The sequence below is a fragment of the Crocodylus siamensis genome, chromosome 14, assembly GCF_052110815.1.
Source record: "Crocodylus siamensis isolate JL-2025a chromosome 14, ASM5211081v1, whole genome shotgun sequence".
Lineage (NCBI taxonomy): Eukaryota > Metazoa > Chordata > Crocodylia > Crocodylidae > Crocodylus > Crocodylus siamensis.
Genome location: NC_143408.1, coordinates 15962668 through 15990148, shown reverse-complemented (window position 1 = coordinate 15990148; position 27481 = coordinate 15962668). Strand labels below are relative to the sequence as shown.

The following is a 27481-nucleotide window of genomic DNA, read 5'->3' as shown; positions in this document are numbered from 1 at the left end:
TTGTATAACAAACCCAGTGGGTTCTTACATGCAACAGTGCTGGGAATATAAGGAAAACCTGGCTAGATTAAATTAGGCTAGGAGGCAAAAAGATTCAGCTAACCTAAACTGGATTCTGTTACCAGGGGGGCAAATCTTACAGGATGACTTTGCAGGAGCCAGCGTCACAGATGGTCTCAACCTCAGGAGGTTGGTTAGCAGCTTCCTCCTCCACTGACACCTTCCGATCATTCAGGGTTTGCAAGTTTGAGGCCATCTGCATCCGAATGAAAGGCATTTCTCACTGCAGAACTTACCCACAGGAGCTTGCCCCAGCGAAGAAGCACATAGATGTTTACTGGGATGTAGCACAAATTGCAGTTGGTTTAAAAGAGTGTGTGTGGCAGGCAGGAAACTGTGGGTTGCGTAGTTAATAAGGGTCATTAATAATAATGATGACAATGATGATGAGTCCTGCTTAATAATAGTTAAGGGGATGGACTGGGAAGCATTCATTTTGGAAAGGATAAAGTATCAATGTGGTGCTGATGACAGGAGAGGCTGAGGCCTTCTGTGATTCAGGCAGGTCTTTAAACAAGTTTCCTACACGCGCCTATGCTTGCCAAGATGCCTCACTCTTGACCTGCAATCCCCTTGCCATACCTTGTCCTGCCCCCCGGCCTAGCAGCGTCCTTCAGTCCTGACCTGGAGTTGAGTCAAAACAGTCAGAAGTGCTACTCACACCTTCCAGCTGTGTTTTCGCGTGTCCATCCAGCTTCAGTAGCTAATGGCACATCTGCGTGCAGCCATCATTGGCTTCCCAGCCAAACAACCCAGTGCCCAGTTGCAGCAGGGATGGTTGAGCACAAGTCCAGAAGAGGGGCTCAAACTCACGTCTTTAGACATAACAAGGCAACTCTCTGCCCTGCAGCCCTGAGCACTTGGCGGTTGTCAGGTGGCTTACGCTGAAGTTATGCTGATGTTGTATGATGTAAAAACAGGCTGTTACGGAATAGGTTGAATTCCTCAAATTCATGATCCCAGGTGTGCCCAAACTATGACTTTGATACAGGGCTCAGAAAAGCAAAGCCAATACCATCATATCGAACACTGCTCTGTGCTGAGCACGGTGTCTTATGTGATGAGCATGGCCACAGCAAAACCCAGCTGAGTGGCTCAGAGCTTGGCCTTCAGAGCTGCAGCAAGGTGCAGGCAGCAAGCATGCTGTATCCAAGCTCCTTCTACGACAGTACCCTCTGGACTTTCTTCCCAAGCTGTGAGGCTGCTTCATTAGTCGCACATGGCTCTATTATGCTCTGTTGCTCAGCAGTAATGTGAAACAACAGCTAATTGCAAGTTCTGCTTTCTACCAGTGCCATGGCATTTTCATGTTAGGGCTGTAAGCGTGTTGATGCAGCTGCATGGGTGCAAGCACTCGGCTCCAAAGCTGAAAATGTAGAGGAGGTGGGAGCTAGATTTGGCTTTCTAGACCTCTTGCCTAAAGAAGCAGGAAGTACAAAGCATGCATCTGGATCTCAGCTTCTCTTGAGCTTGGAGGTTGGGACAGCCTGTGGCTGGCACCTACAGGAAGCACCAGTGCCACATCAGGTATTAATTGCTCATTCTGGTTCAGTGCACTCAAATAACACATGCTCCAGAGCTTGCAGGGCCAGTTCATCTTCTAACTCCCGCTTCTCTGTAAGCCACAGATTTGGAAGCCTGTTTAATCATGACAAAAACATCTGGGCAAGCACTGTCCAGGTGATTGCTTCAGATAGGTCCTGCAGTTGTTCCAACTTGGGAGCTGTCAGCCCAACCTGCTGTGAAGCACTTGAACCTGTCTTGCTCCTCAGCACGTTGGCATTTCTGGCACTGTCTCCCTGCTGACTCCTTACCTGCAGCAGGCCTGGCCCAGCAGCTCCCTGCAGCTGGGGCAGAGAGCTGGGAAGGGATGGGCTGTCCTGCTGCACTGTCACCAGGACCTGTGAACCAGAAAGGCATCGACTTCCATAGTGGGGAGAATGCATTGAAGAACTACACTGCCTGTTCAGAGTCTTATGCTGGGCCTGTCACCACAAGGCTTAGTAATCAGAAAGGTCTCTCAGACATTCAAAAAGCCTCTGCCTGAATTGATTTGATATTTGCAGGTTAGTCTAACCTGGCTAGGCTGAAGGAGTTTGTAACCACACAGCCATCCCTCTGGACTGAGGAAATTTAGGCACATGCCTGAAGTGGCTCAGGCTAGAAGCTAGGGGGCACTAGAGTAGCCCTCCGTTCCCCGGCACAGAGCTGAGCTGAGGGGGTGTGGCCAGGCTCCAGCAGAATGCTGTGATTAGGGGGGGTTCCTTCCCCACCTGAGCAGTCTAGAAGGAAATGTTTATCACCCCTAACTCAGTGTTTATCACCCCATTAAGAAAACAGAGGGACATTACCAACTATCTGTTGATTCTGCCTTTGTCCCATGTGCCACAGCTTGGAGGTAGCCAGCATGTGGTATGCTAGCTAATGCTAAGAGGAGTCTGTGAGGGATGGGGGAATGCCTGCTTAGCAGAGAGTGGAGTGGGAGGAGCAGAAGCCAAGCAGACACCTGCAGAGACTGCCGAAGTTGCAGCCAGGGAGCAGAGGGGAGGGGCCAGCCCTGCTGTGGAGCAGAGAGCCCCAGCCAGCCCAGAGAGCATGCTGGGATGCTGGGAAAGTCTGATTTAATTTAAACCATCAAGGGGTCTGGGACAAACATTGCATAAACTGGTTCAGTTGAGTCTGAAACTACATTCAACCAAGTTTTTCTCAAACTGGTTTATGTGCACTGGAAATCTGTTCTGTTACAGGTTAAAACTAGTTTCTGATCACTTAAATTGGTTTATGTGTAATGTCTGTCTCTAGCCTTGAAGGCTCATTCCTACACACCTGGTTCTTGGGCAAGCCCAGCGCTGCAGAGCTCTTGGCTCTCATTCTGTGAATCTAGTTCAGACATCATGGAAAGGTCCAAAGTGCCCAGCCTGATGGCCAAAGTCCTGTATTTCCAGGAGTGGCACAACAGCAATTCAGGCCTTCCCAGTGTGTTGCCAATGGGCCTCAAACACAGCCAGCAGGAGGAGGGAGGAGGAGTTTGATCTGCAGAGCTTGTCCAATCCTGCCACTGCCATTAGCCCCAACTGAGATGGGAAATGGGAATTTTTCATGGGGATCCAGTTTCTCCCTGGTGTCCTGGGACTCATCCCAGGATGGGCTGTTCTCACAATAGTAGAACATCCCAAAATCGCTTGTTTCCACCTAGGAAGTTCCCATCCCCTTGATTAGCTTCCCCCTGCACATGGCACCAGTATCAGGAACCACACAGACAGGGACTAGTACTCCTAAACACTACCTAACTCCAGAAAGTGGAAGAAGAGCCTGGCTGGGTTCTCCTGCCTCTGTTAATTGCTTTGAGGCCAGGGTTTAACCGAGGGGCAGGGAAAATAAGGCCTGCATGCTGGACTTGGTCCACCAGGCCATTTCATCTGGCCCACAGGGCCCCTAAAAAATTTAGAAAATGAATATTTATCTGCCCATGGCTGCCTGTCAAAGAGTAGAGGAGCCAGGGGCAGTAAGACCCAGGGGGAGCTAGCAGCAGAACCAAGCAACTGCAGCAGCAAGTCCAACCTGGCCCCACCCCGCTGTGGCCCCTCCACCCCAAGTCCCAGCCAGAAGCCTCTGCCTAGCAAGGGCTTCTAGAGGCTTCTGGCCTGGGACTGTTACTGTGCCAAGGGAAATACAGATAAGAACAGGTGGGGGGGGCAGGGCAGGGGATGACTGTGGGCAATCGCCCCAGTCCTCAGGGCTGACCGGGCCAGCTCATGAGGTCCTGGTGCTGCAGCTAGGAACCATGTAGTACCAAAGCATGATGGGTGGAGGGGGGAGCGGAGAAATGGTTGCATCAGGCAGGGGGAAGGGGCAGCGAGCAGGTGTGCAGAGAGCAGCAACAGCCCATGTGAATGCAGGGCCCATGCCAGTGCCCCAAGGCCAGCACTGGTGGGGCCCAGAGAAGGGTGGCAGGAGCATGGGGCTGGACTGCCAGGGGCTCTGTGGAGCTGGGCTGCCTCCCTCCTCTCCCTGCTTGAGCAGCACAGCCTGGCTCCATAGAGCCCCTGCCAGCATGGCCCTGCACTCCTGCTGCCCTGCTCTGTCCCCCACGGGTACTGGCCCCGGAGCATCGGTGAGGGCCTCGCACTCCCACCCACCTGTCACTGTGCTCTGTGCACTTGCTTGCTGCCCCTTCCCACCCCCTGCCACAGCAATTTCCCTGCTCCCCCCCACCCGCCATGCTCCAGCATCACATGGTTCCCAGCTGCAACACCAGGACTGCAGGAGCAGCTGAGATGTAGGGTGCAGTGGCTGAAGGTCGGTGGAGAGATGAGGAAGTGGCAGGAGAAGGGCAGGTGTGGCAGGCAGGGGGGCAAGTGGCATTGAGCTGAAGCATGAGGCCCGTGCCAGTTCCCTGGGGCCAGGAGCAGCAGAAGTGCAGAGCCCAGGAACACTGGTGGGAGCTCTGCCTGCCACAGGGTAGGGGGACCGGCAAGCTGTGGGAAAACCCTCCCCCTCCATGCAAGCCACAACCCTCCCCAGCCACCCTCCCCTCACAAACTCACAGCCTCCCACAAAACCCATACCCACCCACACCACACACACACACACACACACCTATCCACCCCCCACAAAGCCCAAACACACAGACACACCCTCCCACAATATACAAGAGTAAGACTTCATTTTAAGCTAGAATACTATTACCTCTATGTACACTACACAAACACATGTAAATCAGGACAAAATTATTTTTTTAAATGAAATTAATGAATGTTGTAGTATGTTTCATTTTTAGAATATAATTTGGTATTTTTCTGATTCAGAGATGGCAAAACCCCTTGCTCAAAGGAGTAATTCTGCAGGGCAAGGGGAGGGACTTCTGGTGCCAAAAGTCAGGGACTAGGGGGTGGGACTTCTGGCCCAAGATGGCGACCAGGGGGTGGGGCACCTGTCAAGGTGCAGGGCTACCTATGCAGCCCTCAATAGCTTGCCAAAACTCGGTAAGCGGCCCTCTGCCTGAAATAATTGCCTGCCCCTGGCTTAACCCCTGCCTTGACCCCTGTAACAGAAGAGCCAGGACTCTGACCTGAACGTGCATTTCATTTTGAATAGGTTTGTGGAGGGATGGAGGGGATCTTCATTAATCCTGCTTGTTGCTACTTGGTTTCCTATAACATCAGTGACATCAAAGAAAATGTACTCAATAAACAGCTGTCCCCTGTGCAGTGCCTACTGTGTCCTCTGTTGTTCTTCATCTGGTATTCAGAGCCAGCCTGGCTTTTGTCACCCAGCAGAGCTACACCAAGACTTGATTTCGAGATTGATGAAGTCAATGGGAATCTTTCCACTGTCTTTAATGGGCTTTAGAGCAGTCCTTTGGGTAGTCAGGTGCAAAGCATGCTTCCATCTGTCCATTATATAGTGCCACTAGCTGTTGTTGCTTCAAACCCTGAAAGCCTGATAGACTGAGTCAAAGAGAATCCTTTGTATGGGAGGCCTCCAAGGAACGCCCAGGAAAAAAGCTGGAGCATCTACAGTGAGTGCAGGAGCTGGTGTCTCAGCAACTAGTGCAGTGTCCTCCTTTAGTCCAGAATCAGAACCTTGGTGTGATGCAAGAGGGTGGAAGTTTCCTCTTCTGCTTTTGCAGGTTTCCTCTTCCACATACCTACAGCCCAGGTCCTGGGCACTTGAGGCTACTCAAGGTTCTTTGTCACTTTAAGGCAGGAGTTTTCAACCTTTTTTAAGAACTTTACCCCTTCTGGGGATGGCAGCCAGACATGGAGTGGAGGCTCACACGTGGTGGCATGGGGCGGTGGGTTGCAGTGGCCATGTGTGAGCTCTGCCTTCCCCCCACCACACCTGGCTGTCCCCACCCCACTTCTGCCCTGGCCCTGCTCCTGGGGAATAGCCGTGCAAGGTTGTGGGTGGTGGCACTCCATCCCCACCTGCCCATATGTACCCCCTAGGACCATTCCAAGTACCCCCAAGAGTTCATGTACCCCCAGTTGACAACCCTTGCTTTAAGGCTTTTCAAACACTATCACTTGGGTCATTTGAATCCCAAATCCCTTGTGATATCCCTGCAGGAACTGACACCAGATACAGCTTAGCGCTTTCCTGAAATCCTTCCTGCTACCTACTCAATATAGCATACTTCAGAACTTCTCTTCCTAACCTATTGCATCATGGTGGTGTGGATCTGCTGCCTTCCAGCAGAGAGACTGCTACATTTTGGTGGCAAGATACACAGTCTCAGTATGCAAAGCTTGTCCTGACATTTTTTTAAATGGAAAATGTGTTTTACATGGCAGCAGGAGATGCCTCCAAAGAATTGGTTCTTCCTGTATGAGATCTGCCAGAATGATGCAGCCCTGCTATTTTTTATTCTGCAGGTGGGCAAAAAAAGGCCAAGTTATAAAGGAAGCATCAGGTGACTTCTATGAAACCGTTGTGGACCACACGTTTTTCTTCGAGCCTGTATCCTGTGAGGTGACCAATGCTTTGGGCAGTACTAACATCAGCAGGACTGTAGATGTCTACTGTAAGTAATCTCTTCACCTCCACACCCTCTGGAATATGACTGCCTTGGGTTGACTCTTGTCTACTGTGCCGTTAACTGATTTTAAAGGGCTGCACTTAGCAAAGCTGCATAAATTAATGAGTGGAAACAGATCCCTTGGATGGCTCTGACAATCTCAGCATGGAGTCAGAGGGAACAGGGCTTCCTGCATAATTTAGTTACTAAGGTTTCATTAACCCAAGGCATAATACAGTACAAATTCACTTCCTGGCATATCCATTCCAAGCCAGTGTGATGGGATTCATGGACCCAATGACTTGTTATACGGGGAACCAGGCACAGTCTGAGGTTGATAATCCATGTTTTTATCTTTGGCTGCGGTAAGAGACATGCCTAATAATTATGTTTGTTGGTATAGCTTGTATGCTCATCACCAGGCATCTCCAGGTGACATCATCAGCTCTGTGCTACCTACTTCTGCACCTCATGGTATAAGGAGCTTAGTGGAGCTGAGAGGTGGCATGGCTGAAATACATTCTGCTTCTGCAATCCTACCTCAGCAGTGTGGTCTTTTGAGATTATGCCAAATGGTACAAGTTCCAGTGGCTGCTGGTTGCACCCAAGATCTGGGAGTTGCAAGGTGGTAGAAAGTTACTAGTGGTATGCAAAGCAGGCCCTACGCGATTTGGACTTGGATTCGGCCCGAATCAGGGCAGTGACTTCATTCATCAATTCGGATCACTGTCCCTGATTCAATTCAGCCGAATCCAAATCTGAAGATTTGATGCTGATTCGGAGAATCACCGATTCAGACATAGGCACAGCTTTCAAAGTTTTTTCTACATACCTTGAAGTACCAGTGCAGCTTGTGATCCCTGAAATGGTGTGGTGAATGGAGCATCCCACAGCAGTGCGGGGGGGGGGGGGGGCGGTGGTCTGCCTGGGAGCCTGTGGGGGGGGGGGGACTCCCAGACTCCCCCCAGCTTGACGATTGGCCGCAGGGGGACCCCAGGTGCCCCCCAGACCCAGGAGGCACCAGTCACTAAGTTGGGGGGGGTGCACAGGGGACCACCCGTGTGCTCCCCAGTGGACTCTGAAGTGTATTTCTGGTCCACTTCTGGGTCTGCTGCTGAGCATGCTGGGGAGCCCCTCTCGCTTCTGTGGGACACTCCACGTGCCCCAACCTTGCAGCAATCATGAGCTGCCTGCTACTTAGAGGTACATAGAAAAAACATTTCAAGCTGTCTATGTCCGAATCTCTGAATTTTTCTGAATCTCTCCAAATTGATTTGGAGGGTTCCGATACAATTCAGAGAGATTAAAGGGTCCTATGATTCAATCCAGATTCAGGGATTTGGCCACCGAATTGGGCCAAATCTCCAGTGAATCGAATCAGGGGCCAAAGCTTCGCACAGCCCTAAAAGCTACCTGTGCTTGCCATCTGGTTAGGATGCACCAAGCAGAGCTCAGGCACAGCTGTATGTCTGCTCTGTATCTGGTCATATTGATGGGTGGATTAAAGTTAATTTTGATCTAAAGCAGAGCAAAATGTAGCTTGCTCTTAAGGAGAGGATGGGGGGAGATGGTGAAACTCAGCATGCTTGGCATTATGCTGAACTGTGAGAGTGTCTGCCCCTGTTTCTCCAGACAGTCACCTTCTCTTCCTATCTCCTTTGCACAGTTGGGCCCAGGATGGCAACAGAACCACAGTCGCTCCTCGTTGACCTGGGGTCAGATGCAGTATTCAACTGCGCTTGGACTGGAAATCCATCTCTGACCATTGTCTGGATGAAGCGGGGCTCAGGCGTGGTAAGAACTACAGTCACAGGAGAAACACCGCACACATTTGAGATCAGGGGCTAGAGCCCAAGAGGCAATGCAGGGGAATGGGTTTGTCACAGCATTCAAGTTCAGACAAGCTGGCATTGAGGTCTGCCTCTGCTACTGATTTGCTGTGTCATTTTGCTTCTCTGAGCATATTATCTCTCAAAACTTTTTCCATTTGCTCCATAGCTTCTTTGAAGGTGGGCTGCTTCTTAGTGTGTATGTGTGTGTGTGTGTGTGTGTGTGTGTGTGTGTGTGTGTGTGTGTGTGTGTGTTGCCTTGTAAACCAAAGCCCCAACAGACACTGGAGCTATTGTAATACAAATAATAAACTGCAATTTTATGGGGGGAAAAAAACTTCCATTGAAATCAGGCCAAGCACCCACTGCTCAGTATTCATTTATGGCTCAATCTTGTCAATCAAAGAGTCTCTTGAGGATGTTAAGTAGAAGGCAAGGCAGGACAGCATCTTAGGGCATTTATACATGTGCTCTGGGAGTAGGGGGGACACTTTAATTAAAGCAACTTGTTGCCTTGTAATTAGCACACTCCAGCAGACTCAATTAATCGAGTCTGCACCGATGCACTGTAATTACAAGGCAACAAGATACTTCATCAGCTGCTCTGACAAAGTAGGTTGCTTCCTGGAAAAGCTCATGTCATTCTGAACCAGTTAGTTTCTCAGGTGGCAGCCTGCTCTGTCTTCTGCCTGACTTCAGACTAACTTGGCTAGCCACCTCTGTCTTGAGGATGTTAAGCTTGCTCTGCTTCCAGTGACCAAACTGAGAGTTGAGGACTCAAAGATTGAGACCTCCTCTGGCTCTTGTATACCTGACCTAATCTTACAAGACAAGGGTTGGCAACATATGGTTTGCAGAATTACTGGATCAGGCCCATGGAACTAGGGGAATCTAGTAGCATGTTGCCAGTGGGGGGCTTTGCCCACATTGACATCAGAGCTGGGCAGTAAGGTGCTGTGGCAGGACCTGGAGGCTGGGATCTGTGCCTGTCCTGTAGCCAGGGGTCAAAGTCATTACTTGAAGATGACAAAGATTGCAATGTGGTAAATACCGAAAAGATGGTCATGGATATGGGCCAATCTAGCTTGGTTGATAATCAGGGAAGAAGCAAATAATATGTGTTTTAGAGCCAAATGTAAAATTAGACATACAAAGAATGTCAATACAGGATTGGAGACTGTCCTGAGACCAGAGAGTCTTGGTAAATAATCAACAGAAGTTGAGTTTCCAACTGCATTAGCCAAAAAGCTAATGCAATCCTTGGATGTATAAGTAAAGTGTTCTCTGCTAAGAAGATAGGTTCCATTATCTAGGTATCAGGAAGTGGTACAACAGCTACTGGAATACTGCATCCGGTTCTGGTGACCATCATTCAGAAAGAATGTTGGTTACCTGGAGAGGGATTGGAGAAGAGCAGCTTGAATGATGAAAGGATTGGCAAACAAATCTAGCAATGAAATGAGTCCCCCAGAAGGGTGGTAAGTTGATCACAGTCCACCTGTACTTCCACAGGGAACAAAGCTGTGCTAATGAGGTCTTCAGTCAGGCACCCAAAGGTATATCAAGAGGGAGAGGGAGAGGGGGAGGAAGCAGTAAACGTTCAAGGCAGAGGCAAGCAAACTACAGCCTGCCAGCCATACTATCCAGCCTGTGGGGCCCCTAAAAAATGAAGAAAGTTAGCATTTATCTGCTCCTGGCTGCCTGTCAAAGATGACAGGAGTCAGGGGCAGTAGGACCCAGGGTGGGCAGCAGGACCCAGAAGCCCAGCCCCACCTCACCTGCAGCCCTTTCCCTGCCTTGCTGCCACACACTGCTCCAGCACCACATGGCTGCATTGCCAGACCAGGGAGCACAGGCCACACTGGTAACCTGGGATGGGGGTGTGTGTGTGTGTGTGTGTGTGTGTGTGTGTGTGTGTGTGTGTGTGTGTGTTATAGGGTGAGTCCCACATGCACTACTCACCCTACACATATACCCACACCCCCTTTGCTCTGACATACACACCGACCCCCACACCGCTCAGACACCCCAGCCACCCTCCCCCATTAATTCATTAAATTAATGAATATTGTAGTACATGTTTGATTATTAGAAAATAATTTGGTATTTTTCTGGTTCAGAGATGGCAAAACCCCTTGCTGAAAGGAGTACTTTCGGGTGCAAGGGGAGGGACTTCTGGTGGCAAAGGTCAGGGGTAAGGGGGCAGGACTTCCAGTCACAAGATGGCGACTAGGGGCGGGGCACCTGTCACGGGGTAGGACTATCCATGCAGCCCTCGACAGCTTGCCAAAACTCAGCAAGTGGGCCCTCCACCCAAAATAATTGCCCGCTCCTGTATGAAGGGTGACCCTGGTCCTAGGCATAGGATACCCATGTTTAATAAAGAGTGCAATTAACCATTACAATAACTTCCTAAAGCTTTCCAGGGAGTCACCACAACTGACCATTTTAAAACTGAGATGTAAACGACAGATTAATTCAAACCACAATGAATTCAGGGAAGGCCTCTGGCCTTTGTTATACAGGAGGTCAGACTGGATGTTCACAATGGTCCCTTCTGGCATTATAATGTATGACTCTGCAAAGCCATTTCTACAGACCATGCTGTTTGCTGCTGCATGAGAAACAAGCCCTCTGTGAAACAAGTGTCATAAAGAATCATCTCTTTCTGTGTGAAACAGATCTGCTAATGTGGGACACCATGAAAATACCGATGCCAGGCACTCCATCTGCAGGAGGGATTCCCTCCTGTATCACAAATACAATTGTTCCTCTGTTCCTCTGCCAGTTGTCATTGTGTCATGTCAGTAATGCAGTAATAAAGAGATGGGGGCTGGGCACTGTGGAGGTGAACTAAGGTTCTGTGTAAGTTTTTGTATGTTCTCATCACAATATCTGAAGCCCTTTCACATATGCATTAAGCAAAGTAAATGACCTCCATCTCTCTTTCTGTCCTGAAGGGAAGAATCGTGTGTGCAGTGGAATAGGTAGTTTTGATAGGGTTTTACTCACTTTTTAGTGTCAGCATTGCTCTGTGTTGATGTTCAAGCAGGCAGGCAGGCAGCACATTTCTTACTTAGAGCAGAAGGTTTGTGATGCTCTTTATAGTTCCTGCAATGGTTTGTGCCGGAGCACCAGACTGCCCCCCAAGATGGCTCTGACCCTGGCACAGAAGAAGACATACCCTCATTTCAAAGCTTCATTGTGCCTGAAGAGTAGAGTCGTTGATCACAGCCCTCACCCTGAAGCTACAGACTATCCCAGGGATTCACTAAGCCTTGGCTGCTGACCATTTTAAAGATAAGGGCCAAGGCCTTCCTCACGATAGGCACTGGGAAACCAGGGTAGCAGGCAGAGGACAGGTTTGACAGGAGGGCCAGCAACAAGGAGGCCAGAGGAAGTGCTGGAAGCTGTATCCTTGGAATATACATGCTCCCCATCACTATAATGTCTGAGCACATCCCAGTCAGGAATAAGTTTATGTTTATAACGTGCATGCATGGCAGGGCAGTGCTATTGTCACCACTATAGTACTGAGGAACAGAGGGGCTAAAGGCAAATGCAGACTAGTTACTTAGATGCCTCCATTTTAAGCATTGGCACACTTAAATTAGGAGCTAGGCCCTGGGAGGCTGAGTCAAAGAAATGAGGTTAAGTGCCTTGGCTCCCTGTGCAGGCAAAGATGAGAAGATGATTCAGAAAGCACAGGCTATAAGCAAGAAGTTGGCTAGAGCTAGCCAAGAGCAAAAACTAAGCACACAGGTGACTCTAAACCCCTCTCTGGAGCTTTGGTGTATCTGTTCATTTGAGATCAAGAGCTCTGAGCCTCTTCTTAGGGGACCTGATGGTGGTACCCACCTTTTTCATAACAGCCTATTACATGTAGGAGACCTAAGTTATAGCGCTGTCTTCAACCAGAAAGGATTCAAACCCACATCTGCCACTGCCCACCACCCTCCACTCCTATTGAAGTTAGGCCACAGAGCAGATAAGACTACAAGAGTCCTGAGGCCAGTGAAGAGCAAGCAAGAGGGAGCCTGCTTCTCTAGCCCGGTGGTTCATGCACTTGACTTGGTAGGAAAGCCCTGGTCCTGTTCTCTGGACTGTTATGCATTTTAACCAGACATTAGATAAAAATACAAATAATCCCCATCTACCAGATTTGTCACTGCATGGCCTTAGACAGAGCTGTAGCACTGCCTCAGACCATTTCAGCTGGCAGTGGAGCTTCAGCAGAGTGAGGCATCCTACTGCTCAAGATGCCACAGTTCTGTATGTGTCTGGAGCCTAAATTTAGGCATGTGAGGCTCTCTGCAGTCCTGAACATAGGCACCAAATGGATTTAGGCACCTGGAGGATTATGTGGCTAATGGAACAGCTGTCTTCAGAATCACTTCTTGCAGCTTAAGGCCCTAAATCTTACCTAAATCCTATTTATGCACAGGAGGTGTGTGGCAGAATAAAGAACTGAATCCACATCTACATATTCCTAGAAGAAGGTGATTAGGAACAGTCAGCATAGATTCACCAAGGGCAAGGCATGTCTGATCACCTTGATTGCCTTCTATGATGAGATGACCGGCTCTGTGGACATGAGAAGAGAAATAGATATTATATACCTTGACATTAGCAAGGCGTTTGATACAGTCTCCCACAACATTCTTGTAAGCAAGCTAAGGAGGTACCCGCTGGATGAGTGGACTGTAAGGTGGATAGAAAACTGGCTGGATCTTCAGGCTCAAAGGGTAGTAATCAATGCCCTGGTATTAAGTAGAGTGCCCCAGGTGTTGGTCCTGGGGCCAGTTTTGTTCAATATCTTCATCGACTATGTGGAAGATGGCATAGAGTGCACCCTCAGCAAGTTTGCAGATGATACCAAGCTGGGGGGGAGGGGGGGGGGAGTAGTAGATACACAAGAGGGTAGGGCTAGGATCAGAGTGACCTCAACAAATTGAAAGAGTAGACCAAAAGAAATAAGGTTCAATAAGGACAATTGCAAAGTCCTGTACTTAGGATGGAAGAATCCCATGCACCAGTACAGGCTGGGGGCTGACTGGCTGGGCAGCAGCTCTGTGGAAAAGGGCTTGGGGGTTACATTGGACAATAAGTGGTATATGAGCCAACACTATGCATTTGTTGCCAAGAAGGCTAACAGCATACTGGACTGCGTTACTCAGAGCATTGCCAGCAGATCAAGGGAAGTGATTATTCCCCTCTATTCAGCACTGCTGAGACCACATCCTGAGTGCTGTGCCCAGTTTTGGGACCCCCACTACAGAAAGGATGTGGACAAATTGGAGAGAGTCCAGCAGAGGGCAGCAAAAATAGTTAAGGGGCTGGGGCACATGACTTCTGAGGAGATGCTGAGGAAAATGGACTTATTTGGTCTGGAAAAGAGAAGATTGGGGGGTGGGATTTAATAGCAGCCTTCAGCTACCTGAAGGGACATTCCAAAAAGGATGGAGTTGGATTGCTGTCAGTGGCAGCAGATGACAGAACAAGGAGCAATAGTCTCAATTTGCTGCAAGGGAAGATTAGGTTAGATATTAGAAAAAATTCTCACAAGGACAGTAATAAAACACTGGAACAGTCTACCCAGAACAGTTGTGGAATCTCCATCCTTGGAGGTTTTTAAGACATGAATAGTCAAAGCCTTGGCTGGGATGAGATAGTTGGGGATGGTCCTGCTTTGAGCAGGGAGTTGGAGTAGATGACCTCCGGAGGTCCCTTCCATCTCTAATTTGCTATGGATCTAAGTGCTCTACACACTACCCAATCTTTTCTCCCCTACACTGATGAGGCCTCTTGATTTCTTCAGGTTTGCATGAAAGCAAAAGTCAGGTGGATAGAGAGGCAGAGCAGATCGACCTCTCCTGTGAACCTCACCCTGTGCTTTCCTGGAGTGTTTAATTAGACTGAGGCTCTTTTTCTAAGAGCTAATAGAGTGAAGTGCTATGCAACACATGCTTTATGCTGATCAAAGAGCTACATTATTAGCAAACAGGATTATCCAAAATCTATTTGCATATTTTCTACTTCCTCATTAAGCTGCCTATCCAGGGATAGACAATTCATACAGCTCAGCAGGGGAAATGATACCAACTACACTGCCAAGCACCACTGCACACCCCCAGCTCTCTCCACATCCCTCCTCAGATCTCCACTGGCCTCACCCTAATGCTCACTTTCCCGCTAGCTGCATTCCCAGGAGCTCCTGTGGAGCAATGTGAGCAGTAGGCACCCATCAGCAAGAGAAATGCTAACAAATGTTTATAGGGAACGATGTCACCTCTTAGGCATGAGTTCCCTCCTTCAGTACCACTTCTGAAGGCTGATCCAAGTGGTCTCTAGGATTCTTCCTCTCTCACACACCATTTCCTTCATGACTTCTGCCCACCCCCTCTAACTTTCTATATGTCTCTGAATATAGAGGGGAAGAGGCTAGCCAGTACCATTTTAGGAAGAAAAGAGATGCATTGAAATGCTCCTTTGCTGTTCCCAAGACTCATGTTGGACCATGTCCCTAACTGAGGAGACTACATGAAGCATTGTCTTACTGTGTGTATCTGCAGGGCATGTCTACACAAGATGCTTCAAGCACAGTAGACTAATTCTATTGTGTATTAGCACAGTAGGAAAACCCATAGTAATGCACAGTAGATTTAGTCTACCGTGCATTAACATCACAAAAGACTGTTCGTTTGCATGGTAGCACCGATTATTGCACATTTAGTACCTATATAGGTGCTTGTACATGTGTTGGGGGTTTAATCTTGAAGGGTTTTTTTATGCCCCCTAAATTGAAATGGTAGGTTTTTAATTGAAACCCACCATTTCAATTTTTCTGTTACGTTTCAGCAAGGGGCCCAATCTTTTATATATTTTTTTTTTTTTGAGCCAGAGCCTGCCCGCAGCCAGGGGGCAAGCTGCTGGTGGGCAGAGTGGCCCCTGAGCTGCGAGGGGACCCAGTCCTTCCCTCTGCAGTTGTACACCCCCAGAGCTGCGCAGGTGGGCTGCTAATGGGCTGTGTGCTGCCCCACCTCAGAGGCCCCTGACTGCCTTCATCAGGCACCTGGCTGAAGGCAGAAGTGGTGAAGGGGCCGATCCTTTTTTTTTTTTTTTCCCAGCGCAGCCTGCCCTCCTCTCTTCCAGCTGCCAGCAGGTCAATCTGCCCCTGAGCTACGGAGGGCCCTGGTCCTTTCTTCCTCAGTAGCAGTGCCCTCCAGGGCCACCCAGGTGGGCTGCTAGTGGGCTGGGTGCTGCCCCAGCTTAGAAGCAGCACCCACCAGATCCAACTCTTCCCTGAGCCCACCTGGGGAGCAGTGCCCTGCACACAGTCCCCATTACCTTTCTGCTACCTGGGACCACCTGGGAATGGGCTGGCTTGCCCCTGGGGCAGTGCAGGGAGGTGGAAGGAGTGTGGCTAGGTGTTCTGGTGGCCAGTGAAGGCAGCAGGGACAGTGCAGAGGGCACTGGAAGCCCAGGGGGATCAGGGAAGCTTGAGCTCAGCAAGTTTACATTCGACGGGAAAAAAAGGATCTGGCCCCTTGCTGCTTATGCCTTCAGAAGTGGCAAGAAGGAGACCAGTCCTTTTTTTCTTCAGAGCCCAAGCTTCCCCGATCCTGCCCAGGCTTCCAGGGCCCCGTGCACTGTCCCCACCACCTCCTCTGCCTGACAGCACACCTAGCCACCTTCCTGACACCTCCCTGCACTGCCCAAGGGGCAAGCCAACCTGTTCCTGGGTGGTCCCAACAGTAGGAAGGTGGCAGGGACAGGGTGCACAGGGTGCTGGAAACCCCAGCAGGCTCAGGAAAGATTTGGATCTGCTGGGTGCTGACTCTGAGCTGGGGCAGTCCTGGCCCACTAGCAGCCTGCCCAGGCTGCCCCACAGGCACTGCTGCCCCCAGGGGCACTGCTGCTGTGCTGCTCAGCCCACTGGCAGCTTGACCTCCCAGCCATGAAAGAGGTGGGCAGGATCCACCGGGGGGAAAAAAAGGATCGGGCCCCTCACCACTTCTGCCTTCAACCAGGTACCTACTGAAGGCAGTAAGAAGTCTTTTTCTATGGAGCCTGCCCCTTTCCCCCATGGCCAGGGGGAGGCAAGCTGACAAATGCATCGTTGCAATTTGCAACATTGCAAACTGAACTACATCAAGATGTAGTTTAGTTTGCCACAATGAGAAGTCATTTAAAACTGGTGCATGTATAATGCGTGATGCCATTAAGCCACACAAATTGCATTTTCATCATGCGTACATCTGGACGACTGTCACGTGTACAAGCACCCCATCATGCAGGTACTAAACTTAATGCACCATAATTACAGTTCATTAATGAAGATGTAGATGTGCCCATAAGCATGCTCAGCCCTCCATAGCTCAGCTGGTCAAACTGTACTGTAGGATAGGAAGTTCTCTAGACAGGCTTCACAAGAATACAAGGAACATCTGTCATTAGAGTCTGGAGTGATGGGTTGCAGGAAGTTTTCTGTGACTATAGAGTGTAAGAGTCCAGACCACTCCTGCCTCAGGACCTACCTGCTGTACTGGCTTTTGTGCCCAATATCTACCTGTTCTATTCCAATTTTGAAGGAGGCACAAGGGAAGTCAATATACTAGGAAGGATGGAAGGAAGAGAAGCCACAGGTTTATACAACAGATCCAAGCAAATCTGAGAGAGCATACCCAGAAGCTGCAACACTGGTTTCTATAGCACACAGCACTTCGATGTTCTCTTGCCTACAGGAGATCTTCATACAGTAGACGTAACAGAAGCTGAATTGATTTAGTGAAGTCCAAAGCTTCATTTAATCTCTTTCTGGCAGGTAGTACCTTATAAATTGTCTGTTTGTTAAACAATGTGATTGCTCCTACCAAAACATGTAAAGCCATGGTTAAACCTCTAGGCTTGACACTGCCAGGCTGCAAAGGAATTCCTGTGCCTGAGACCCCAGACAAAGCAGTAAATGGAGACTGGATAATGGAGGAGATTGTGGAGCCCAAAGGTGAGGTAGTTCCTGAGATCTGTGAAAGGAGCCTGGAGAAGCACTAGGTTCCCTTGGCTGCATTGTAGTGAGCACATCCAAAACGCCTTTGTTCCCACCAATGGGTTGTTATCCTGCCCTCTGGCTACCTGCACCCTAAAGTAAGGTAACAACAGGCTTCAGAAGAAGCATCAGTGCAGCTGTTATCTATGGATTAGAAATACCTTTTTTCCTTTCTCTCCCTCTTGTCCAGTGACTGGGAACTCCCTCATCTAACCTTGCCTGCAAGTCCCAAACAGCACTGCAGTGTGCCAGGTGTAGAAATTGTTACTGTCCAGCTGTGTGGTTCCACATGGGGAATGTCTCCAGGCAGGAACCCACGGAAGTTTAGTGAACTTTATTGTGTTCAGAAAAGCAAGGCTGAATTAACACATAGGCAAACTAGGCACATGCCTAGGGCCCTGAGCTGTGGGGCACCCCAGTCCTTCCCTTCACGGCAGCGGCACAGATGGCCCCATACACCTCCCTTCCCTTCCCTTTCCCTCCCCTCTGCCAGCCTTACTGCCATGTTTGCTTCCTAACAGCGGCTCTGAGCCCCACCCCCTGTGGGTAACAGCACCGGGGTCTGGAGGGGGGTCTCAGCCAGCCCGGGGCCCATGAGTTTGTTTGCCTAGGGCCCACTAAAAGGTTAATCCAGCCCTGCACAAAATCCCTTGTCTGCTCCTAGGTATCATGCTTCTGAGAATGCCATCAGACTCACAAGATAGTGGGACAGCATTTGAGGACTGCTCTTTCAGTTGGCTACTCTGGTTTGGTCAGCCATATAAAGTGAATGTAGAAACCCTTAACTGAAATTTTATTGCCTGCTATGCAGGGGTTAGGCTGGATGGCCATCGTGAACCCTCCTGGCCTCTGAATCTTTCAACATTCATCTTGCCTAATAACATGTAAATAAGAAGTGGCTGCAAAGACTCCAAGGTCATGCCAGTTTAGAACGATGACTCCACTAAAAATTGCTTCCCCACAACTCTCTGAGCCATTAACCATATTGGAGGGGGCACTCCCACAAACCAAACAGTAAGCAGGGAAGTGCCAACTTGGCTGGAGAGATGCTGAGAACCTCCAAATGGAAGAGACATCTAGGCAGGCTGTATATTTGCTGACACCCTCCCATCCCCCCGTTAGCAGCTCAGCCTGCAAATTAGCAATGTTCCAGACAATCATGATTTAGCTTCCAGAACAACCACTCACCCTCCCAATGTAGTGTGAGTTCTGTGTCTCCTGCTGCTCCACTGACACATCATTAAAACCTCAGTACCCGCTATTTACTCAACACTGCCGTGGGCATATAGACAGTGCTGTATCCCAGAGATAGCTCATGGATTGTAGAGCATCTTAAAAAGTTTCCAGTATGGTCAATCTGAGCATTCACACAAGATAGCTAGAAAAGCTGAATAAGCATTCTGTTGTCCCACTGCTGGTCAACATATAGACATCCACTCCTGACCCCAACATACCATCCCAGAGCCTCTTAGCAAACTTTACCCTTCCAAGACATGAGCTCTAAAGCCTGTTGAAGTCAATGGCAGTGGAGTCTTCAAACCTAGTCTTTAAAGGGAGAAGGGTGTTCACCTATTTAAGAGGCAGACAAGGTTCTTTGGGTGAATCTGATCTCTTTTATTAGACCGACTTAAATAATTGGAAGTTTAGGTTGGTCTAATAAAAGAGATCAGATTCACCCAAAGAACCTTGCCTGCCTATGTCCTTAGACCAGCACAGCTATAACCTACACACCTTTTTAAGAGTTATTTAACATTGTTAGTGCAAAGATTCCTAGGAAAAAATATTTGATGCAAAAGTGACAGGGATGGCTTGGATAAGGATGTTCCTACCTAGATAGACTCCTTTTCTACTGTGTTCAGCACTGGTAAGGCCTTGCCTATGTGCAGTTTCTGGCACAGCACTTCAAGAAACATAAGGAAAAATTGGCAAGAGTCCTGAGGAGACCAACAAAAATGATTTAAGGTCTAGAAACCGTGCCACATGAGAAAAGATTTGATGAACTAGGATTATTTAGTCTGGAGAAGAAAAGACTGAAGGGTGAGTTGATAAAAGCTTTCAAATACAAACGTGGTTGCTATAAAGAGAATGGTGATTAACTATTCCCTGTATCCATAGGGGCAAGGACAAGAAATAATAGGCTTAAATTGCAAGAAAGGGAATTTAGTCTGAATACAAGAAAAAACTTTCTAAGTACAAGGGTAGTTGAGTACTTGAACTGAATGGGTGCATCTACATGTGCAATTAATGCATCTGAATTTTTTACGCAGAAAATTCAGGCACATTAAACTGTACCCAGGCACACATCTGAGCATGCACCTGTTGGGAACAAATATGGGCTCCCCCTACCCTACTCTGCCCCCCTTAAACAGCCAGAGAGAGCTCCAGACTCTCCTGGGTACCAATCCCAGATTTCCAGGTGTAGGGGTGTAGCTGTCTCAGCTCTAGAGGGGAGCCAGGACAGCTCCCCCCCACCCTGCAGAGATCAGGGCTCCATCAGGCAGCAACTGTTACCCTCTTCTACCTGGACTGACTGGGAGCAGTTCACTCCTCATCAGGGTGTACGCATGCTTTCGCACATTAGTCAATATGCTGTTTTTCTTGTACCTGTATGTATTGGTACTAGCAAATGGCGCACATGTAGATGGTGATGCTTTACTGCAGATTACATTAGTCTAATGTGGAGTAAAGTGTCTCATGTAGACACACCCATTGTCTAGAGAGGCTGTGGAAGTCATTGGATGCTTTAGGTGCAGGAAAGGCAGGTCAGACAAATATTTGTCTGGAATGACTTAGACAGGGACGGTCCTACCTAAATGAACTCCTAGGGCTTCCAGCCTTTTTTTTTTTCTGTGATGAGAAGAGGGAGATTGAAAATGAAGGGCTGTATACCAAATTCCTTATCTTCCCTAAAGGGGCTGGAGTTTTGTTAGGATGTGGAAGCCCAGATCTGGCCCAAGAGTCATAGAATTTACATTTCAAATTCAACTGAAGAAAGTTTAATATGCTTTACAAATATTAATCAAGGCTGATCCAGCCCTGGGAGGCAGTAGATATTGTTATTCCTGCCTTGCTGATGAGAAAACTAAGTGATGTTATGCTAAATTCTAAAGAAGTCCCAAGAAGTTTAAACCATACTTCCAGGCATGGATAGTAACTTTAGGTACGCCCCTTTGAAACTGAAGCCCAAAAAGGGTTGATCTTGCCATCTGCAAAGTGACACCCAAAGCCATATATCTAGTTTGTAAATACAGCTGCACAAATTTAAAGCAAAGTTGATCAGTCAATAGCACTGCTTGCCATGCAAGCTAGAGGCCTGATTCCACTATATGGATTTCAAAAATACCCAGAGTTGTCCCCATTAGTCTGAAGTCAAGCAGTTAATGAGGACAAATTCTGGACACGATTAAACCAATTGCTATTAGAGACCAAGCTGAGATGAGGAGAGGTAAGGGCTGTGGAGAAGGGAGTTGGTTATCCCCCTGCCAGTACTGCAGGATTTTTACACTTTCCTCTGAGGCATCTGTTCCTGGCTGCTATCAGAGACTGAATACTGGGCGGAAGGCCCATGAGTACAATCCTGTCTGGTAATGCCTGTGCTTCTCTGTCCCCGTTCTGCAAAGGAGAAGTGCCATGTGCTCAGAAAGCTGTTCTGAAAGCACACGAAATCTATGCACAAGTTACTGAGCTGGTGTAATGTGGGCTGTATTCAGCTGAAGTCAGTGATGTGCACTGGTTTACACCAGCTAAAATTGTGGCCCCATGTATAAAGATTGCTGGGTAAATTCAACTGCCCCAATAAAGGCACATTGTTAGAGAGGCTGAGTCACACACTTCGTCTCCATCCCGTTCCCAGGCAGCCAGAGTGCGAGAAAGAACAGCATGGATTCAGCGAGCTGAGGACAGCTGTGTCTCTGCAGGGCGTTTGCCATCAGGTTAAGGTCTACACTTAGTATATCTTTGAGTATTTAGTCAAGAGCTGTATGGTTAGCCCTGTTAGTCTGAAGTCAAGCAGAAAGCAGGGTAGATTTGCACCTTATTTAGTCAAGCCACAATGACTTTGACAAAGGCCATTACCAACAGGTAATGACAGCCTTGGAGGAACTGATGACCTAAATCACAGCTGAAGAACCTCTCTTGGTCAGCAATCCCCTAGCCATTGTCCTGATGTGAATTTGCAGCTATTATTATTGTTATTGTCATCATCATCATTATATAAAACAGCCTAGCATTCTGGAATTGTTTGTTGTTTTACATGTAATGCTGCTTTCCACTGGAGCATGCAAGGCATTTAGAAAACCAGCTGTATAGAAGAAGCATCTAGTCAGCTAACTGGATAGATAGACAGCCACCAAACAGGGGAAACATAATCCAGTGAGGTGATAATTTCAGGAAGTAATAAGCAATGCAAAAGAAGTTAAAATTAAAACTATTATGCAGCCTTAATTAAAGCAGTGACTGTCTATAAATAAAAGGCTTTTTCAGGACCAGATTATGAAGTGCTCAGCACGTACCATTAGGACTTGATTTTGGAAAGAACTCTGTTCAAATCTAGGTCCGGGACTGATGGGCAGATTTTCACTTCTGCTCAGAACCCAACATGCTTTCTTTTTATATTATGGTCCTGGGTGCAGGTGCCATCTGATAATCCTCTTTGGGCAGGCACTTTCTGTTCCACATTGTACAGCCCAAAGAACATTTTCAGCACTCAGCATTGATATTTGTCAGTCTTAACGAAGATCTTGGTCATGAAGCCACAGCTGAGGTTGCTCTGAGATTTGCAGCAATTGTGGAGATTCAATCCTTTTCCTATCAGTTTACAACACTTAGGTTTAAGGCTGAGAAATGTAGCGGTAAATCTGTTCAGTGCATTAGGAGTCAGGAGTTAAAAAATGACTTGGCCTACAAATGCAGACGTGGTCTCGCCTTTTCTTTGGCTCCCTCTAGCTGATGAATGGCTTCTTTGGAGCCTGCACTGCTCAAGACTAAATCTCAAGATGGTTTAAACTAATAAAGACATTAGCATTGTTCATCACAATGGCTTCCATTTACTTCAAGGGAAGCTGACAGTTAATGCTTCTCCGTAAAGCTGACCAGCTCCCAGCACAGGCAGTGAATTATGGAATCAGGCACTGCAGCTTGCTGTACTCCATGTCTCCTGTTCCCAGTCAACCCCCCTGTCACACTGACCTATTCCCCCTGGCTTTGCCTTCACTAAGACTTTCACCCACGCCTCCAGCCTTCAGTGGATCTTTTAAGATAAAAGTAAATGGATTTAGTCACGTGGGGATTCATTCCAATAAGGTAAGTTTGGTCTTCAACAGACATCTTGCCCCCCTCATGAAGCCAATTCTGCTTCCCTGCAGTCTTCCATCCCCCATTGAGCCACCCATGTGTGCTACATGCTGAACAGGAGCAAAGCAATCCCAGTCAGAAAGGGTGGAAGCCAGCAGGCCGAGCTGTCCAAGGAGCAGAGGTGTTGCCATCACTAAGGACAGGCATAAACTGGGTCCATCAGGCTGGGGCTACCTGTGGTGGACCATAGCAATGGCATGCGGGGGTAAGTATGTAGGAAACTAGGTGAGGAGTTAGGTCACTCAGGGCTGAGGCTGATGGGGTTGGTGGAGCAGGACAAGGAAGTTTTCACTGGTGCTACCATGGCCTTGCCTGTTCTGTGAAAGAGGACTCTAGGATACCAAGGGTGTCAGTCAAGCACTTCTCTACAACCGTGACTCGTGAGCTTGTGTTTGAATACAGGCAAGCTAGGATGGGGTGGCATTTCTCCCCATCAACCTGCAGGCAGGGGAGACAGTGTCTCCTCCCTAACCTCAAACTCTCTGCACTGTAGTGCAGGATGGGGGAAGGGAAGGCAGCAGCACCCGTCATTGCCTCCCTGTATCCCATTCCCTCAGTGGAACCATACAACCCACTGAACAAGATGCGTCTTTTAGGCATCTGGGCCATAAGAGAAGCAGCATAAAAATAGCTTCATTCCACAGCAAGGCTGAGGGCAAGGGAGAGGGTGGGAAAATATCTTCTGGCTCCCATCGCCTTGTGAGAAACCCCCACCGCACCCAAAGCTCAAGGAATTGGGGTGCTTCATGGAAAGGGTGAGAACTTAAGGAGAGGTTGAGATCAACATATAGGAAAGAGAAAAGGGGGAAGCTGGAAAGGGTAAAACAGAAGGAACCTATGGGGGAAGTGATGGGTTTAGCAATGAGCAGTGACACTGGTGGATTAAATACAGGGGTTTCATAGATTTTTAGGGTCTCAAGGGCCCTCGAGAGATTGAGTCTGACCCCCTGCCCTAGGCAGGAAAGAGCACTGGGGTCAGATGACCCCAGCCTGGTGCTTGTCCAGTCACGGTAGGGGAGAGCACCACCTCCCTTGGAAGCCCACTCCAGATTCTGGCCACCCTTACCGTAAAGAAGTTCTTTCTAACGTCCAAACTAAATCTGCCCTCCATCAATTTGTGGCCATTGTTCCTAGTTACTCCAGGGGGTACCATAGTAAACAGAGCATCTCCTATTCCCTGCTGCCCTCCCCTGATGAATTTGTAGGCAGGCACAAGATCACCTCTCAGCCTTCTCTTGCAGAAGCTGAAGAAATCCACGTCCCTTAGTCTCTCCTCATAGGGCTTGGCCTGCAAGCCCTTAACCATGTGGACGTTCCTCTGGGTGCTCTCAAGGTTATCCACATTGTTCTTGAAGCGTGGCACCCAAAACTGGATGCAGTACTCCAACTGTAGCCTGACCAATGCCGCATAGAGGGGAAGCATCACCTCCCAAGACCTGTTTGTGAGGCACCTGCTAATGCATGATCGAGTGGGGCTAGCTTTACTTGACGACTCATGTTAGCATCACATTGACGACTCATGTTCATCTTGGAGTCTACTATGACTCGGAAATCCCATTCTGCCACTGTGATACCCGTGTGTTTACTTTGCCCCATAATTTGGTGTTGTCCGCAGAATTGGACAGAGTGCTTTCCACACCCTCATCCAAGTCACTAATGAAGATATTGAATGATGCAGGTCCAAGAACCGAATCTTAGGGGATCCTACTGCCCACATCTTTCCAGGTCGATACCGACCCGTCCACCACCACCCTGAGTGCATCCCATAAGCCAATTTGCCACCCACATAACGTGTAATCACCTACATCAAAACCACTTAGTTTATTTATAAGAATGGGATGAGACACTGTATCAAAGGCCTTTTTAAAATCCAAGTAAATGACATCTACCTCAACTCCTACATCTAAGCATTTTGTGACCTGGTCATAAAAAGAAACAAGGTGAGTCAGGCAGGATCTGCCTGCTATGAATCCATGCAATTCCTGTATTCTTTGGGATCACAATTTCCCACTGATCATAGGAAATACTTTCCACACAAGAAGAATCACTCCCCAGATTAATCCTGCCCCACCCAAGCAGTAAGATAGATATGGGTATATACAGCCAGCGTATATGCCATTCAGGATAGCAGCATTGCAATGGTTTTGAAAGTGCCGCTATAACTTTTAGAAAACTCAAATCCAGACCAGAATTCTAAACGCAAGTAGTCTGATCTCAGCATTTCCCCATACTGCACCAGTTGAAAATAAGATGCCTTTACTGTGTGTATAACTACTGCTAAGGGCATTTAGTGTTTTGCTAAGCATCAGCTTAAATCCCAGAACGACTGAAGGAATTGGCTGCAAGATCAGACATGCAGCAATGGCAATAACTAATGTACGGGATATGTTTACAATGCAAACATGCCAAAATGGCAAAAGGGAACAAATCCAAAGGGACACCAATTGTCATTAGGAGAACGACAGCCTCCCCCCATCACTTTGTCAGAGGGAGGGAGGGGAAAGCATGGTCCTGGCCAGCATGCAAAAGCCACCATAGAAAGTTGATGCAAATCCAAGTTAGCAACATGTTCACTCTGACATATAGTTGTATAAATGGGAAATTAGCCACCGGCATGAGCTTCTTTCACAGGTAATTAAAAATACTCCAAAAGCCGATATTTGCTTTAGACTCATCACATTCTAAATACCATAGGTGCTGGGGTTTTGCTGACTGCCTCGATCAGACTTCTTTGCTTCAGCACTTTTCGAGTTTTAATAAACCTGCTAATTGTACCGACGGGCCAGTAGGGCAGCACGTCTAGCAGTCCACATTTCAGCAGGTTTATAAGATAGATTCAAAGATGCAGAGAGCAGCAGTAAACCTCAGCTGATGGAGACCCCCGAGTTGCCAGGGAAAAAGGCATCAAAACACTAGCTCTCACCAGACAGATGGCACATAATTTTACTGGGCCACTGCCCCAGGGTTCAGAATAGCTGGCTCATTGGTATCCACCTACCATCTTTTATGGTATGTGCCTAGCCCTGCTCCAGCCCTCAGCCACCCAGTTTAGTCAGAGGCACAACTCAAGCTGTTAGTGAAGTCAAGCTCTGAGAATCAAGGCTCATGACTTCTAGTCCCAGCTGTGCTACTAATGCTGTTGTCTGTCTGCATCACAGTCCCCTGATTTGCAAAGATGAGATAATAATCCATCCCTGGCAGGATGCCATCAGGCTAACTTCATGGTTTGTCACCAGCTTTGAGATCGCTGGGCAAAAGGTCTGAGACTGCAGCTCAGCAAATGCAGTAAGGAACTTGCTTGATTTCTCTGCTGTCCGGCTCTTCGCTATAAGAATATTAAAGATCCCCTGTGCTATGATACGATACAAGGGGGCATGTTCTGAGGTCATTAGCGTGACCAGCAGAGCATGAACAACTCACACCAAGGTTGGCTTTCTTCTCAGCCCACCAGATTCACTTTCATTAGCACTGATAGGATGATATAGAAAATAAAAAGCATAATTACATCTACTGCCTTGGCTGCAAAGGGAGGGAATAGACCCCCCTCCTTTAAATGTGTGGGGGGCTAAGCTTCCCAAGGGTGCAGTTCACACAGTAACATTTTGACCTCAAGCAATAAACATTTGCAATCATGTAACAAGGTGGCAGAGTCTCTGAGCAGTCGAAGCCTCCTGTATTCACGTCTAATTCTTATTTGTTCCCAGCTTGAGTGGGCGCAGAGATGGGGCAGTATATGCCTTGTGCACATTTTGAGGCAAGATAATGGTGCAAACCATGAACTCAGATTGGCATTCCTGATGCAAGGCTACCCCAGCTAAGCCACCAGCAATCCCTGGTGTCTCACGGTAGCGCTCTGCTACTATCAGCCAGCACAAGAATAGCCTTGGGCTTGTTGGAGCTCACTGGGGTTATACATCAGCTGTCACATATTAGCCTGTTGGTCGGGGACTGCCATTAACAAAACTTTAAGATAACTTGTGGATACATAAACCTCCATATGTACCCACAAATATCTTAAAGTTTTGTCAATGGCATACTTGCTAGGGTCATTTATCAGAAATGACTCCAAATCCAAGGGATCTTGAATACAGAAGCTGATACTGCTGAAGCTGAAAAACTAGCCTGGTATCTGAGAGAAAATTTCTGACTTCATGAGGAGGCAATGGCTTACATGATCTATTTATTCAGCATAGGTCAACACTGCCCCCAGAGTGGGACTGGGTATGCCAAGACAAACCCTGCCCTCTTGCACTCGGCTGGGCCCACACATTTGTGGAACAGACAACTCAGTGAAGCCCTGAACCCAGGCCCCGACACTGTGTGCAGGCTCTCCCAAGCCTTCCTTATGGGGTGAGGTGTGAACCTACTTCTGAGCTATGTGCCCAGTCTCACACAGAAGGTGTATTGACACACCTGTAAGAGCTATGCAGGGGCACACGGTACTGGCATTAATTACATTTATCTCACTCTTTGTATACTCTTTAGATAAGGTACCAGCAAGACCATCTGCTGCTCTCAATTCTCTCCTAACACTTGAAAGCTAAGGGCATTTTTACACATTATGATTGTCACCGTGTACATGTGACAAAAGTTTCCTTTGTCTGGATTAACAGCATCACACATTACACGTGTGCAAGGTTTGGGGGTTTCAAATGAGTTTGCAATGTTGCAAAT

At 48.1% G+C, this 27481-nt stretch overlaps 1 protein-coding gene across 6 annotated transcripts in view; it reads left to right on the top strand.

The window, feature by feature from the left end:
* The window catches only part of KIRREL3 (kirre like nephrin family adhesion molecule 3), an 839191-nt gene that overhangs the window by 733896 nt on the left and 77814 nt on the right, over positions 1–27481 (top strand). For all 6 annotated transcript variants that reach the window (XM_090027372.1, XM_090027369.1, XM_090027368.1 and 3 more), the window contains 2 exons: positions 6438–6586; positions 8247–8374. In XM_090027372.1, coding sequence (XP_089883498.1) covers positions 6438–6586; positions 8247–8374 — 277 coding nt within the window. The remainder of the gene's footprint in view (positions 1–6437; positions 6587–8246; positions 8375–27481) is intronic.